The sequence below is a fragment of the Etheostoma spectabile genome, chromosome 15, assembly GCF_008692095.1.
Source record: "Etheostoma spectabile isolate EspeVRDwgs_2016 chromosome 15, UIUC_Espe_1.0, whole genome shotgun sequence".
Classification (NCBI taxonomy): domain Eukaryota; kingdom Metazoa; phylum Chordata; class Actinopteri; order Perciformes; family Percidae; genus Etheostoma; species Etheostoma spectabile.
The window spans coordinates 17,155,922-17,169,534 of NC_045747.1; the positions used below are offsets into that span (position 1 = coordinate 17,155,922).

The window sequence follows — 13,613 nt, forward strand, 5'->3', positions numbered from 1 at the left end:
GCCTCGGGGAAGACCCAGGACTAGGTGGAGGGATTATATCTTATTTCAAGTTGGTCCTGGTTGATGTGGCTCCGAAAAGTAAGTTTGGTGTCCCCTGCTGGAGCTGCTCCCCCGCGACCCAACACCGCATAAGCAGACGAAGATGGATGGATGGATGGATGGATGGATGGATGGATGGATGGCTCTTGCCAAGCTCCAACCTAATGTGTTTGTTTCTGAACAACCAGCGGACCACACCAATCAGCGTCCGGTGAGGACTGGCTGCTACGGGTGTGGTTTACCAAGCCTGATTGTTGAAAACAACAATGGTGGATGTGATGGATGGACGGTTTATCCATTCACCTGACAGGTATCTTTTGAAAGTGCCTGCCCTTCCCCAAACACTTTCAGATGACGGCTTCTAAGAAGGTTCAGTGTTAGCAGAGCATCTGGCATGTCAGATCAATTAATTTCAGGGAAATTAGACAAATCTCTTTTAGTTCAAATCAATTATTACTGATGTGTCAGAATAAAAGTTAAAGTCAGATTTTAATGTCATGATTAAAAGAGTCGTCTTTCAAGACAAGGTTTTAAATAAAGATGGTTTTTCACTAAAGCGGGAAATGTGGGCAAAACATGCACCATAAATAAATAGTTGTTTAAACAGGGTTTTTCCCTCCAGTGCATAACTCGTTGTCTCACTGTGATGAGCAACTTTTATAAATTGCACTTTGTTGTAACTAAGAATTGGCCAAAAGCCATGATCTGTAGTCAGCACCCACGGTTTATATGAAGAAAGCTAACACTGCTAACAAGACACTTTTACAATGATAGCTAAAGGACAAATGTGAAAAATTAGCATTAACTGTGGGTAAGTGAAGATTCAAGAATACCCAAGCTAAAACAGGAAAGTCAAATACACACACATACAGTACATCATACATCATACAGTGCATACATACTGTACTTGCACACAGTGTGATGCTTACACATCAATTAAACACCTTCTATTTTGCTCCTATACCACCTAATTTAATTATCATCTCTGTTGCTCAAAATAAACTCATAACATATCCTGAGCGCTAACAAAAGAATATCGGACAAGGAGGAGTGTGTGTGGGTGTGTGTGTGTGTGTGTGTGTGTGTGTGTGTGTGTGTGTGTGTGGTGTGTGTTTGTGTGTAGCATCATCCATGTCTCCACACTCAGTCCCATCACCACAGAAGTATACTGCTTCTGTGTTTTTCATCAAATCTTACCCTTCTCTTCCACTGGCTTCTCTGAATGAGGGGAAACACGCATTATTTTTTGATGATGATGATGATGATGATGATGATGATGATGATGATGATGATGATGATCTATAGACAGTCACAGACACACAGACAATACAAACACTGAATGCAGTGGTATCCTTACCCGTTTTGTCTGAAAAAGAGAAAAAGAAGAACCATTTATTAGAACATTAAACACTGTCTATAAGAAGCTTTTATTAAAGTATTAGTTTTTCAGGGCTAATTGTAGTTCAATTGTGTAATAGCTGATTACTCTATGCGTAACTCAGGATTAAATTGGATTTCTGGAGCACGGTTTGTGGGCTCAGATTAGATGTCATGAAGGCACTTACCAGCAGGGGCTGCTGCAGCCTTATCGCCCTTGGCTGCTGCAATTAAACAACAATTATGTAAAATAATTTGTACATCCTCATTATTTCATATCACACAGCACCAGAAGCACAGTGTTTGGATAGACACGGCTTCCAGAGCGGAGACTTGGTAAACTGTTTGAAGAGACGCATCTTGTGATCTGAATCCTCAGGAGACAATAACTAATAATATATATATATATATATATATATATATATATATATATATAAATATATAGATATAGATTATATATAAATATATATATATATATATATATATATATATATATAGATATAGGGAGGAGACAACATATTGACATATTGACACTGCATATCTACAAATAGAAATCCGGCACCTTTATCAGTATACAAAACTGTTCAAAATACAAAACTGCACAAAATATACACTTTATAATGAACAGGTTCATGTCAGTAACATAAACACACATTGACAAGTACCCGCATAGGGAAACTACATTAAGGCAACCTTGCTTTATGCATCTCTTGCTGATTTCTGTAGGGTTTGCCTCTGGCTAAAGAGAGAATACTGGATTTCAGTAGGGGAATAGTGCATGATTCAAATGAGTAGAGGTTTACAGAAACAGTGAGGCTGAGATAAATATAAGTACACTTTTCAGAGATCATGAGGAATAATTGGGCTTAAAAAATGCGGCCTCAAGACAAAAATGCTTTTGATAGGATAAGTACATCAAAGTTCCAGGATCCCAGATCTAGGTTACTTTAGAAGCTCAAGGGTGTCTAATGAGATGGCAGATTAGGCATGACTTTCTGTCTGCCAGACAAACTGCAGCTGCTGAGTAATAATTCAACTTTGGCAGCATTCACATCTTAACCATCTAATTCAATAATTATTACATAAATAAAGAAGGTTTTAGTGCCTTTATCCCTCCCTTTTTTCGGGACGTTCTGTAGAGGAAAGTAAAACGTGCATCAAAGGGCCGAGCCACAGAAATGGCGGAGGACATCATTTTTTAGCTATCATCTCTCCAAACCACAGACCACAAGCCACAACTGCGGAGCAAGTGTCCCATGAGCCTACTTAACAGTGGGTCTAAGATATCAAGGCCCGGCCTTGGCACGCTGCATGGGTTCCAGGCTGGCACAATGTCTGGCATACTGGCGGTGGGGGTGGGGAGGGAGTGGGGGGGGGGGCAACACTTCTATTTTGGATAAGGTTTGTTTTTCAGGGCGCAATCTGTTAATGCCACTGTCAGCACTTCAATCCAAGAGGGGATTGGTGACGCACCGGGCAGTAAAAACTTTCTTTAGGTTCCTGCTGAAGCATCCATCCCACCTCTCTACTGAAAACACCCTCACCCTAAGACAATTTAAAAGTGCAACTAAAAATCTGTCTATCTGCTGTCACAAACTGGTTCTATAAAGCTTATTTTTCCATGTAAAGGTCCCAATTGTCATGAATACCCAGTCAGGGCCTCATTTATTGTCTGTGGAGCAGCTGCACGTCAATATAACATCTCGAATGTCAGTGTCGAGATTTGAGAGAGAGTTATTGACGCTCAGAAACTCTTATTCGACTGTCTTTAACTTTATGAATGGTGTATGTATGTGTTTGATGCCACTGTGTCTGATGCCAAAATCCGGCCGTCTCAAAAACGAGTGCAAGCTCTCCTAACCAATATTCCAATGAAACAAATATTTTGTTCACACAATAAACTGGGAAAAACACCTCAAAGTGTTTATAGGAGATTAGATAATGTCTGAAAGATGGTGAAAAAAGATTAATTCATATTCCAAATGACAACCTTTTTCTTTACAACTTAAAATTAATAAAATATATGATGAGAAAACATCACAAATATAAGATGCAAGATCTTTTTTTCATCCTGCCTCGGGGCACTGTCTCACTGTAAAGAGGTAAGATAAATAAGGTGAGATCGACGCAATCACTGTGCTCTACTTCCAATAATATTTTGTGTGCAATAAATTGAGTTTCCACAAAATGCTTTTTAAAACGTCAACGTTGCGGCTACCTCCTCTGCAGATGATAACACATGGATTTTATAGATGTTATCAGGATCATCCTTTCATATTTAATTAATAAGATTTCCGCTGCACAGTCTTGTCTATTTCTTCTGGTTTAAATAGTATACAGCGTGAGGTTCTGTATGTCCCAGGTGAAAGATTTTATGCAAATGACAAGAGAAAATAAAATGCTAATTATTAAGCAACATCAAAAATACCACACAGAGGAAATATTTAAAGTCGTTCAAGGCACATTTTATGTTGGCAGTTCCAAGTGTGTGAAAAAGAAAAGTGAATTGAAATATTCAGAAATAACAAGGACGAGATGTGAGGTAAAATGCACACAAAACACTTTACAGAAGGATGGCAAAGAGAGGAGAGGTAAAAAGTCTCACAATGGTGAGTCCGTCTGGCTCTGAACTCGTTTTCTGCTGTGTACGACAACGTTTGCATCTCTGCGCATTAGTTAATATGTTAACGATATTCTTTGGCTGCTTTTGGTTTTTGAACTTTGGACAGTGTGTTTGTGTTTTGTGCTTGTACTAAATTCGAATGTGAGCATGCTAACATGCTCACATTGGCAATGCCAACGTGCTGATGTTAAACATATATATGTATAATTATTATGTTCACTATCTTAGCTTAGCAAAGAAAACTCAACATTGACTTATTTTAACTTACATTTGTTACATAATAAGTTACGTGGCCTACTTAACTTACGTGAGTTAACAAACGTACTAACTTGAACCCAAAGCACAATCTTTTCCTAAACCTAATCAGTAACTGTAGGGGCTTCCGAAGGCACCCTGATCCCTTATGTTGCTAGGCATTCGTAGGATACAGTAATGCATTGAAAATTGTGCATGACTTTTCATAAGATGTCATACAAACCGTCGTATGAGGATATGTTGGGTATGTTAATATGCTAACAATGAATATCTGTACCGAATTGCATACCAATCCATTCAGATTTTTGCACGCTATTTCACTCAGAATCACAAATGTTAACCTGCTGGTGGGGTAGAGGAAAGGTTGGGGGATCACCAACGTCAGTAGGATTCATCCTCTGGGGAAAATCAATGTGTTGAAAACTTAATCGCGATCCACCCAATCGTTAATAATAATTAAGTAAGCTGGACCAAAGGGATGGGCCGATAGGAAAGGAAATGCTAGAAAGTTATGATCCGGATCAGAAAAGGGCTAAAAGATTTGTTTTAAGTTTCATCAGTTCCATACCCGACACTCATATTTAATTTGGGCAGATAGGGCAAATCGAAAGCATCTCAATTAGTGAAGGTTATTCTCTACTGAAGCTCCACTTGATCTTGACTTGAGGTTGATAAGATGTATTTCAAAATTGTATTTTTTTTCCTGTAATTATCCAGAAGTGACCTGTTTCTCCTTCAGCCCACTTTATGAGGTCCTCTCTCTAAAGTCTTCCTCTATCAGCAGCCTGTCTGTCTGTCCTGCTCTGTGAGAAAACCTGTAAGCAGCCGCTAAGTCACAACCAGGACAACTGTGCCCCTTCACCCCTTGGCGCTAATACTGAAGGTAATGCCCAGCTGATGAACACGGCGTCTGAGCAGATCCATCTCCTCTCTTATTTCCGTCCACGCTTCATCGACAGTCCTCCCTGGCCTAGATCATTACGCTCTTCAGCCGTCTGTCTCCCTGTCTTCTAGGTATCCGTTAAATGGCTCTTGCAGTCTCCATTCCTTCTTCTTTTTCACTTAATGCAAATCCCTACTCTCAGCACTTTTTCGACCCACCACTTCTTTGTCCTACTTTAATCTCCACTTACTTCTGAAGAGAAGAAAAAAAGAAGAAAAAAAAGGAGTTAAGCAAGATGGTGAGCCAAGAGGTGGGAACTAAAAAAGGGGGAGACAGGCGAAAAATGAGCAGGGCCAAGAGGGGTCAAGGATGGTGTGAAGTCTCACGTTAAGAGCCTGAGGACTGGGTTCTTAAGTGGGCAAGATGAGACCGTTTATATTTAACAAATATCATGTGAGATGATTTTATTTACTCAGTTTTCGCTGATCTCGCCACTCTCGATACTGCCTTTAAATACACATACTACTTGATGCTCTCTGCATCGTAATTATAGACCGTTTTTTATTTCCAAAAGCTTATCACTAATATAATTTTAAACTTGAGGGTTTTAAGGCCTTGCAACATGACTCCGGCCATGAATTGATTAAGATAACTTAATAACACCAAAATAAGGACATAGGGGGAGTTTTCTTTTGTGAAATAAGTACGTGTTGGTTTTTAAAAGACTCCCTGGGTTGAGGATTTGTTTCTTACCTACAGCTGAAAGACCTTGCTGCGTAGATTTGTTGATATAAAAATATCGATTATAGCCGCTTTAGGAATCCCTGATATTCGCTGAGCTGTTATTATAGGTTCACTTGGAAACCAACATATCCCCCGTTATTTATGATGCTATAATGGTGTTTGACAGAAGGCATTTTTCATTCTAACCAGATTCTCTAAATGTTTTGTACTTACAGCGTGTAACTGTCAAAAAATATGGAAATAGATTGAAGTTACTTCCAGCTGTGGCATACCACATAAAAACCTATCACCCCAAAACCAACATATTTAAAAGCTGTTCACAGACGTGGAGTCAGACGGCTTCAGCCCTGAAATTATAAGATCCCTTATTTCATTGTGCTTCAGGTAATAGACACGCTCTGCTGTGGGCATGCAGCGTTTGTGCTCTGTGTGTACTTCTGCCGTAGTTTTGGTTTTCCACCTCCAACGTATAGCAGCGTACAGACATTTCCCTAAAACTTTGTCTCTTTCAGAGACCAGAGACGCAAACAGGGCTCCGAGTCAGAAGGTCTGAGATCTACCGTATCAGCAGAGCAACCACGTAATAGACTATTATAACTTCATGTTTCTCAAAATATCACCTCCAAATCTGAGTTATATTTTGAATGTTCACAAAGTTTTGAATATGAACAGAAATCTTGCTCAAACATCTGAAATATTACAGTCCAGGGGTTTATTAATTCATTAAAATTCATTAATTTATCATTGAGTTGAATAATTGTCATACGCACATTTAAGGAGGTTACATCCCCGGCAAAAGATGCAAAAGAAGGAGAATAAATTATGCTAGGCTACATGTGTGCTGACTCAGATATAATTAGAGTAAAGGAAAATAAATAGTAAAGCAATACAGAATACCTGAGAGCCTTACTTCTTTATATTCCATTATAATTTTATATTTGGATTGTAATCTATGTTTTGCTTTACATAAAGATATTTCCAGCCTATATTGATTCAGAAAAAGGTAGAAATAAGGGCATAAGAATTCACCAGAATGCAGGAAATTAAGTGTTTTATGCTCAAAGTGTTCTGGGGTGGACCGCCAAGACCCGCAACATCATAGACCACCAAACAAATCTGGAGGAAAAACCTTGTTGCCAGGCCAGTTTTGGCTAGTATCTACAAACTGGACCACTAAAATAAACATGCACTGGCTATTAACAATCTGGTCAAGCCAAACCCCGTTTTGCATTCCATTCAGTTTAGTTAAATGGGTCCAGGCTAAGCCCTGAATCTCCTCAAGTCCTAGAAATGCCCCTGGCTGTTCATTGCTTCCCAAAATGCATCTGTCAGTAATAGGCACAAAGTCTCTCCAGCCAACTTTCAGTCAACACTATTTCTTCGATCATGTTACAATCATACGCGCATCATATTATATACTGTACAGCTCAACAGACATTTATTCATGAATTAACATGCCAGAGATGATTACCCTGAGAACCGACAACCTGTATCATGTTTCTTTTGGACTATCTTACCGGAAAACAAACATCAGCAACACAAATACTGAAAAACAAAGAGTAGATTTGCATTTGTGTGCTCATCGTCTCCACGGTCTCTCCCTCTCTCCCTCTCTCCCTCTCCCCCCCCCCACTGCTCTCTCTCCGGTTTGCATTTGAAGGGTAACCTCTGTGGAATGTGCTTCGTTAATCTCTCTTGACATTTCCCAGTCTTCCTTTGCTGCGTACGTCTCCTGCTTGTTCAGTCGGTTAAGCCAAAGGAGTCAGCCCAAGCCAAACATTAGAAACTTGAAATCTTTGTCTCTCATCGCTGAATGAGGCCAAGAAAGGGCACAGCATCCGCATATGCATTCGTTTGAATGTGTGTCTTGGTACCGAGCACTTGTCTTTTAAAGGACGTCTAATGCTGCTGCTGAGGAATGCACCACTTAGTGAGTGGTTTTGTTTCTGCTGGAGCTTGATGTTGGAGTACTGCTGAATAAATTAAGTCACTTAAGCGTGTCTACAACCGTAAGCTATGGCAGCAGCAGACGTGTTAACTAGAGAGCGGGGCCAGCGCGGCCTCCTCTCTGGCTGAGCACAACGCCAATTGGTGGTAACATATTCGCACGGCTCACACTCTGTAAATGCAGCCTGCAGGGTGCCCTCTAAATTGAACTGAAGTGTGACAGTCCCAGGTGAAACTATAAGCTCATGTTACCATGTGTGGCTGCATACATGCAGACCCAACAAGTAGCAGCTTGCAGCTTGAAGTTACTTCTAGGAGTCCGATCTGCTCCGCAGGCAAAATGTTTGAGGTAAACCTCAAAGTGCAGAGCCAAAGAACCAATATTAATATTTCCTTTAGATGCTAAAAGTCTATTTGTCGGCAGATGGCGACTCAGAAAAGCCGAATGAAGGGAAGCCCCGAGGTATATCAGAAAAAAAAGGGTTTTGTCTTTTTCAACCATGCAAGAAAATAAACATCTGTGCATCTTAACTGATCACACACCATCAAGCTGAAACCATCTCACACACACATGTCGGTCCGCGCATATGTTCTGTAAAAGTTAGTTTTCCACCAAGACACAGAATCAGCTTTTGAGAATCGATATCCAGCTGCTCTTTTTCTTTTTCAATTTAAAGTAAACTGAAGCCCCATAAAAATAATAAATTGTAAGAGAGGATTATTTTTAAAGGGGGCACTCCACAAATCAAGATTAACAGCTCGTATAAAACGGTTGTAAAAAATCTTTGATTTCTCCTGAGCAAGCATTTAAAAGTTAGTAAAAATAACACCAATGGTGTCATCGGGATCATCTTTGCTTGGAGACTGCGATCAAGTTGCATTGTGGGAGGTGTAAGGTCCAGCATTTTTTTGGAGCTTAACTAGGGACTGCATTGGTTTTAATATTTCTATCTCTTACGAGTCCTTGAACTTTAAGGAAGTCCAATACTAGATTGCTGGAAAGCCCCTTTCAGCCTCGCTTGTCTTTTATATATGATTTAGCCATTAACTGGTTAGATTTCAGAATATGATTTCAAAAATCAAAAACTGTCTCCACCTACTTAGATTGAACTCACATTGCTCCACATTAAGAGCAGCTCTGCTTCTGAGTGATATTTTAAGTAACAAAACATCCGCTCCAATTTCTACGCACATTTAGCAGAGCTATTCAACAGGGAATCCCTCAATACCTTAAAAGCACCTTAATCCCACTTTAAAAGCAACACATTTCATTATCATGACCCGTGATCACATGTGGCCAAGCTGCTGCTGCTACTGTACTTAAACCACGCAATGGCTGAGATGTGTTTTTGTATTTGAATAAGATTTAAATATACATCTAAATGGGGAATATTGGCAGTGGAGCATAAAGAGAAGATTAATATTGAAACACTCTATTTATAAGCCAGAGTGTGTGGATGAGTATCAATGGTATTATTGGCACTTGGCTGGCATCCATGCTGGGGGCATGCGTGACTGATGGAGTTTCACCATTTTATGATGAGGATGAAGAGCGGTGCTGTCGGCAGAATCGGGTACACTTAAGCCTCTGCCCTCTCTATCACTCAATCATTTGCCAAGTTAATTTGACAGTCTTGATGATGTGACTTACATCATGACACCGCCTGCAGGAGGATACATTCAGAGTCACGATTAAATAGTAGCTTGACATGCAGATTGGTAATGGTTGTTGTAAAACCAGATATTTCAGGGATTCCTGTTAAATAACAAAAATAATAACCACCTGCAAGGTAAAGGGAGCTGCTCACAGTGTTTGAAACACACTGACCAAGAATGGAACAGGACAAGTGTTCGCATAGCTGGATGATGAAACGTGTTGGTAAAGCTAGTCAATTGTAGAACACTCTGATCCAAATCGTCTATTCTGTCCCTGCGTGGATTAAACCGTTTTTCATTGACAATAGAATTAACAGAGATGTAGTTTTACAGTTTATGATTATAATTTCTTTCATGACAAATGACAGCTTAAAACCCTGCAGTGACTGGTCAAATTTGGCATTCTAGACCACTTTTTTAAAGGATTTAATTGGTTGAGAAGATAAAATGCGAGGAACTGCCAGACAACCAAGCTCATGTCACAATTGCTGTTTATGAAAAGGCTTTGAATTTCTTCAGTCTGCCTCCAAATGGGACAAATGGGACCATTTGTTGTTTCTTTGAGCCCTTTAAGGTAGTAGTATCTGTAGACGTTTACTAGACTAGACTGTTGGTTGATCATAACAAGCATTCTGAAGACATTGTGCAGACAAATGATACATCAATTCATCCAGAACATAATCACCAGAGGAAGTAATAATAGGAAAAAATGGGTTGTTGCAGCACAAAGATTTTATTGGAGGTCCAGTCATCAGACGATTGTTCTGCTGTCTTTTTCATAGAACGGATATCTTTATTTTATTTCATTGTTGCAGGAGGGATAGAATCCAAAACATATGACACTATACTACTCTGTTTCATGGTGATCTCAGAAAAATACACTGAGCTCTACAGATACCTCTCAAGAAAAAGGTCAGTAATGTTTGTCTCACTGAGACAAGTTGATGAACCGCTAAAGGTGTTGACATTGCTGTTATTTCATGTATACATGCTGTTACTGTCATGCAATGAGGCTGTTGCGGCTGAGGACTGAGGGATTAGACATGCGAGCCCATGGAGGGAATGTGAGGGACTGGACGGCTGCATTTAACACTGGTTATAGTGATGACGGTAAGAATTATGGCTTGTTTGGATTCCACCAGTGATGTCTCTCTCCCCTTCCCTCCCCTCCCTCTCCTCTCTGCCACACATGAGGAGGAAGATTCATGGATGAACCAGGGAGGAGAAAAGGAAAAGGATTTGGTAATAGGGTTGGTACAAGGGTTGCGAAACTGAAGATTCGATTTTATGGCACTGCTGTAAACTTTCCTGGCGATTCGAATGAGTTGTCATTATGTGAATAGAGCAGTCTCAACATGAGAAAAAAACAATTGCTAAATGCAACTCTAATTTAGGGATGAGGAAACCGTGGTGTTCGGTAAACAAAGGCGGCTTTAAATACCATCATTCACTTCAGCTTTCCATTCATTTCCAATTGTCTTCCAACTCGCATTAACGCAGCCTGCACTCCAAATAGGCCAAGGCCTCTCTGTAATCACAGAGGATGCTTTTGGAATAAGGAACTCACTCTGGCTGTGTATCTGCTGCACAACATGTTATTTGGGCTGTGTTTAGAGAGACTTTGTTAATGATATATCGGGGCTCACTTTTCACCCTCTCTTTGTGGGACCTCATAGCACAGTCGCTTGACTCTGCATCTGTCTGTAATCCATCAAGGAGCGGGTGCATACTTGTGAGAACTTGATGATAGCCTCGGTATAAGGTAATGCAACACTGGACCAGTAGTGAGATGGATTTTTTTTGGGGGGGGGGATTAAAGAGATGGGGGGGTGTCACAGAGATAGTTTCACTCCAGATAGACGTCTAGATTCATCCATTGGAAATTGTCTAGTTCTTCTTTTGGAAGAATTCAACACTTACAGGAACATTTTACTGCTAAAACTCATTGGAGACTGTGACAACACAAAAAAAAACATCTGGTAGTATAAATTGTCAGAGCAGTGCAGACGTGTAGCAGACCTGCTGTTGCTAAATTTCTAACAGGTTACTGTGGCTTCTCAAAACTCTTTCCCTTCTGATAACTCCACAACATTGTTAGAAAACCACAAATAATGAGCCATGTTCTGGTATTTTTTGTCACTAGGTGCAGCGGGTCAGCAGGTGTCTCTGAACCAGGTGTCTCTGATTGTTGATTGATCAAACTGATCCGTAGTTGTTAAGTAGAAGGTTATCTAACCCATGTCCACAAGCCAGCAGGTCAGTAATTCTCCTTATCGGTGCTCGTGGAAAAGAAAAGTTATGTATTAATGAAAATCATCATAGATATCCAAGGGGTGTGTCCCGGAGAACTCAAAGCAGCCAGTCACTCATCCTTCAAGTTATGCCATTTTCTAAAACAATGCACTATGGAAACCATTTCAGCTGGTGCAACCCTGAACATGTTAGCAGCGCTTAAACTCTGAAGTTAGAACTTACGTACAAACTAGTTGAACTTACACAGCTGGTGCAACCCAGTGCTGAAATCTAATCTAAGGGAACAGACTGGTTTAACACTACAGACCAGTCTTAAATATTGTTTAGTCTAACTTTCAGAAATTAGAACCATTAGATTAGTCTAGATGAGGGGTCTTCAACAGTTTTTAGGCCAAGGACCCGTTGAGGTTCTGACACACAAACCCAACAGCCAACTGTCGAAAGATAAGGCAGTCGGACTGATCATTTGGCTCCTGTCGGTCTGAAAAGTGCCTTGGAACACATAACAGCAGGCAGCGCTAATCTGTATTGTCGCCCAAAAAATGAAAACAGGCAGCTGATTGGTCAATCGCGTCAAGTGGTTATGGCTTCTAAAGAATTTCAAAGCCTACTGTAATTGCAGCTCATTCGGAATACGATCTTGTATTTTACGAAAAAATACATTGGAAATAGGCCATACTGTTGCTGAATCTGTCTGTTTTTCTTATCGACAAAGGTCAGTATGGAAGAGTTTGAAGGCGTTCATAGCACTCATCCCGCTCGTCATTTCTGGAAGTGTTTTGACATTGGTTCACTGATTCGCTAGTCAAGGGCTAGCACTCCACCAATCAGATTGGTGATTGAGTCCGACTGCCCACCCGCTAATTCCACAAGTCAAATTGGCCCAAATTAAAGCTGACGGCAACAGAACACACCAAACAGACTCGAGTCCTCGACTATGCCAGACTGTCTCACGGCCGATAATCGGGTTGGTGGTTCAGCGCCTGTACCTGATAGAGAGTCAGAGCAGGGACCCCCTACTACAGACATTGTATAAAATTGAGTTGCATATTAAACTGCAGTAATGTGTAGGGCAGCCTAAAGCCTTTACTCATACCTTTTTACAGTGCCCTACAATACTAATCTATTGAAATAATAATTATTGACATATTCATATATATTTATACATCACGTTTCAATGTTAATCATACATATAGCACAGTAAACCATTGAAGCGTAACTGTATCTGTGGATGCTACGTTAACTACAGGCTAGTAAGCCTGTCATCAATACTGTGTTAATAAAAATGAATCACAAATGGGCCGATGTATCTTTGCTATTGATATGTTGGACTTATGTTTATGTAGCCTATATTTTCAGAAATGTTTTAAGTTTTGACAACAAAAACAAAAAACACTTGGTGGCCCCCCTGCAGTCACTCTGAAGACCCCCTAGACCCCCTGTTGAAGATCTCTGGTCAAGACAAACAATACTGACTTATTTTAAGCCTAAGAAGTTAGCCAACCTCAGAACTAAGAGCCATGCTTTCATGGCAACAAATAGTGATAATATACTTTAACTATAGTTTACTATATTTTCCTAATTGCCCACTTTTACTTAAGTAACATTTTCACTGCAGGACTTTTACTTGTATTGGAGTATTTTCACAGCATGGTAGTACCTTTACTTAAGTAAAGGATCCAAGTACTTCCATCACTGCCTGCTGACGAGTGGCACCAAACGACAAAAAATAGTATAACATGGTCCACCATTTGTGGTTTGCCAACATGTTGGGTAAACTGCCGGCATATTTATGTAACCTCCTCAAGCTGAACTCCAGCCATTTTCATCTCCGTT

At 40.1% G+C, this 13,613-nt stretch overlaps 1 protein-coding gene across 11 annotated transcripts in view; it reads right to left on the reverse strand.

Annotated features, from left to right (window-relative positions):
* Positions 1-13,613, reverse strand: part of mybpc2a (myosin binding protein Ca) — a 68,353-nt gene that overhangs the window by 50,749 nt on the left and 3,991 nt on the right. For 5 of the 11 annotated variants that reach the window (XM_032537634.1, XM_032537633.1, XM_032537632.1 and 2 more), the window contains exons 2-4: positions 1,605-1,640; positions 1,397-1,405; positions 1,237-1,257 (exon numbers count right to left, since the gene is read on the reverse strand). In XM_032537634.1, the coding sequence (XP_032393525.1) occupies positions 1,237-1,257; positions 1,397-1,405; positions 1,605-1,640 (66 nt within the window). The remainder of the gene's footprint in view (positions 1-1,236; positions 1,258-1,396; positions 1,406-1,604; positions 1,641-13,613) is intronic. The other 6 variants (XM_032537637.1, XM_032537636.1, XM_032537635.1 and 3 more) reach the window with 3 other exon arrangements.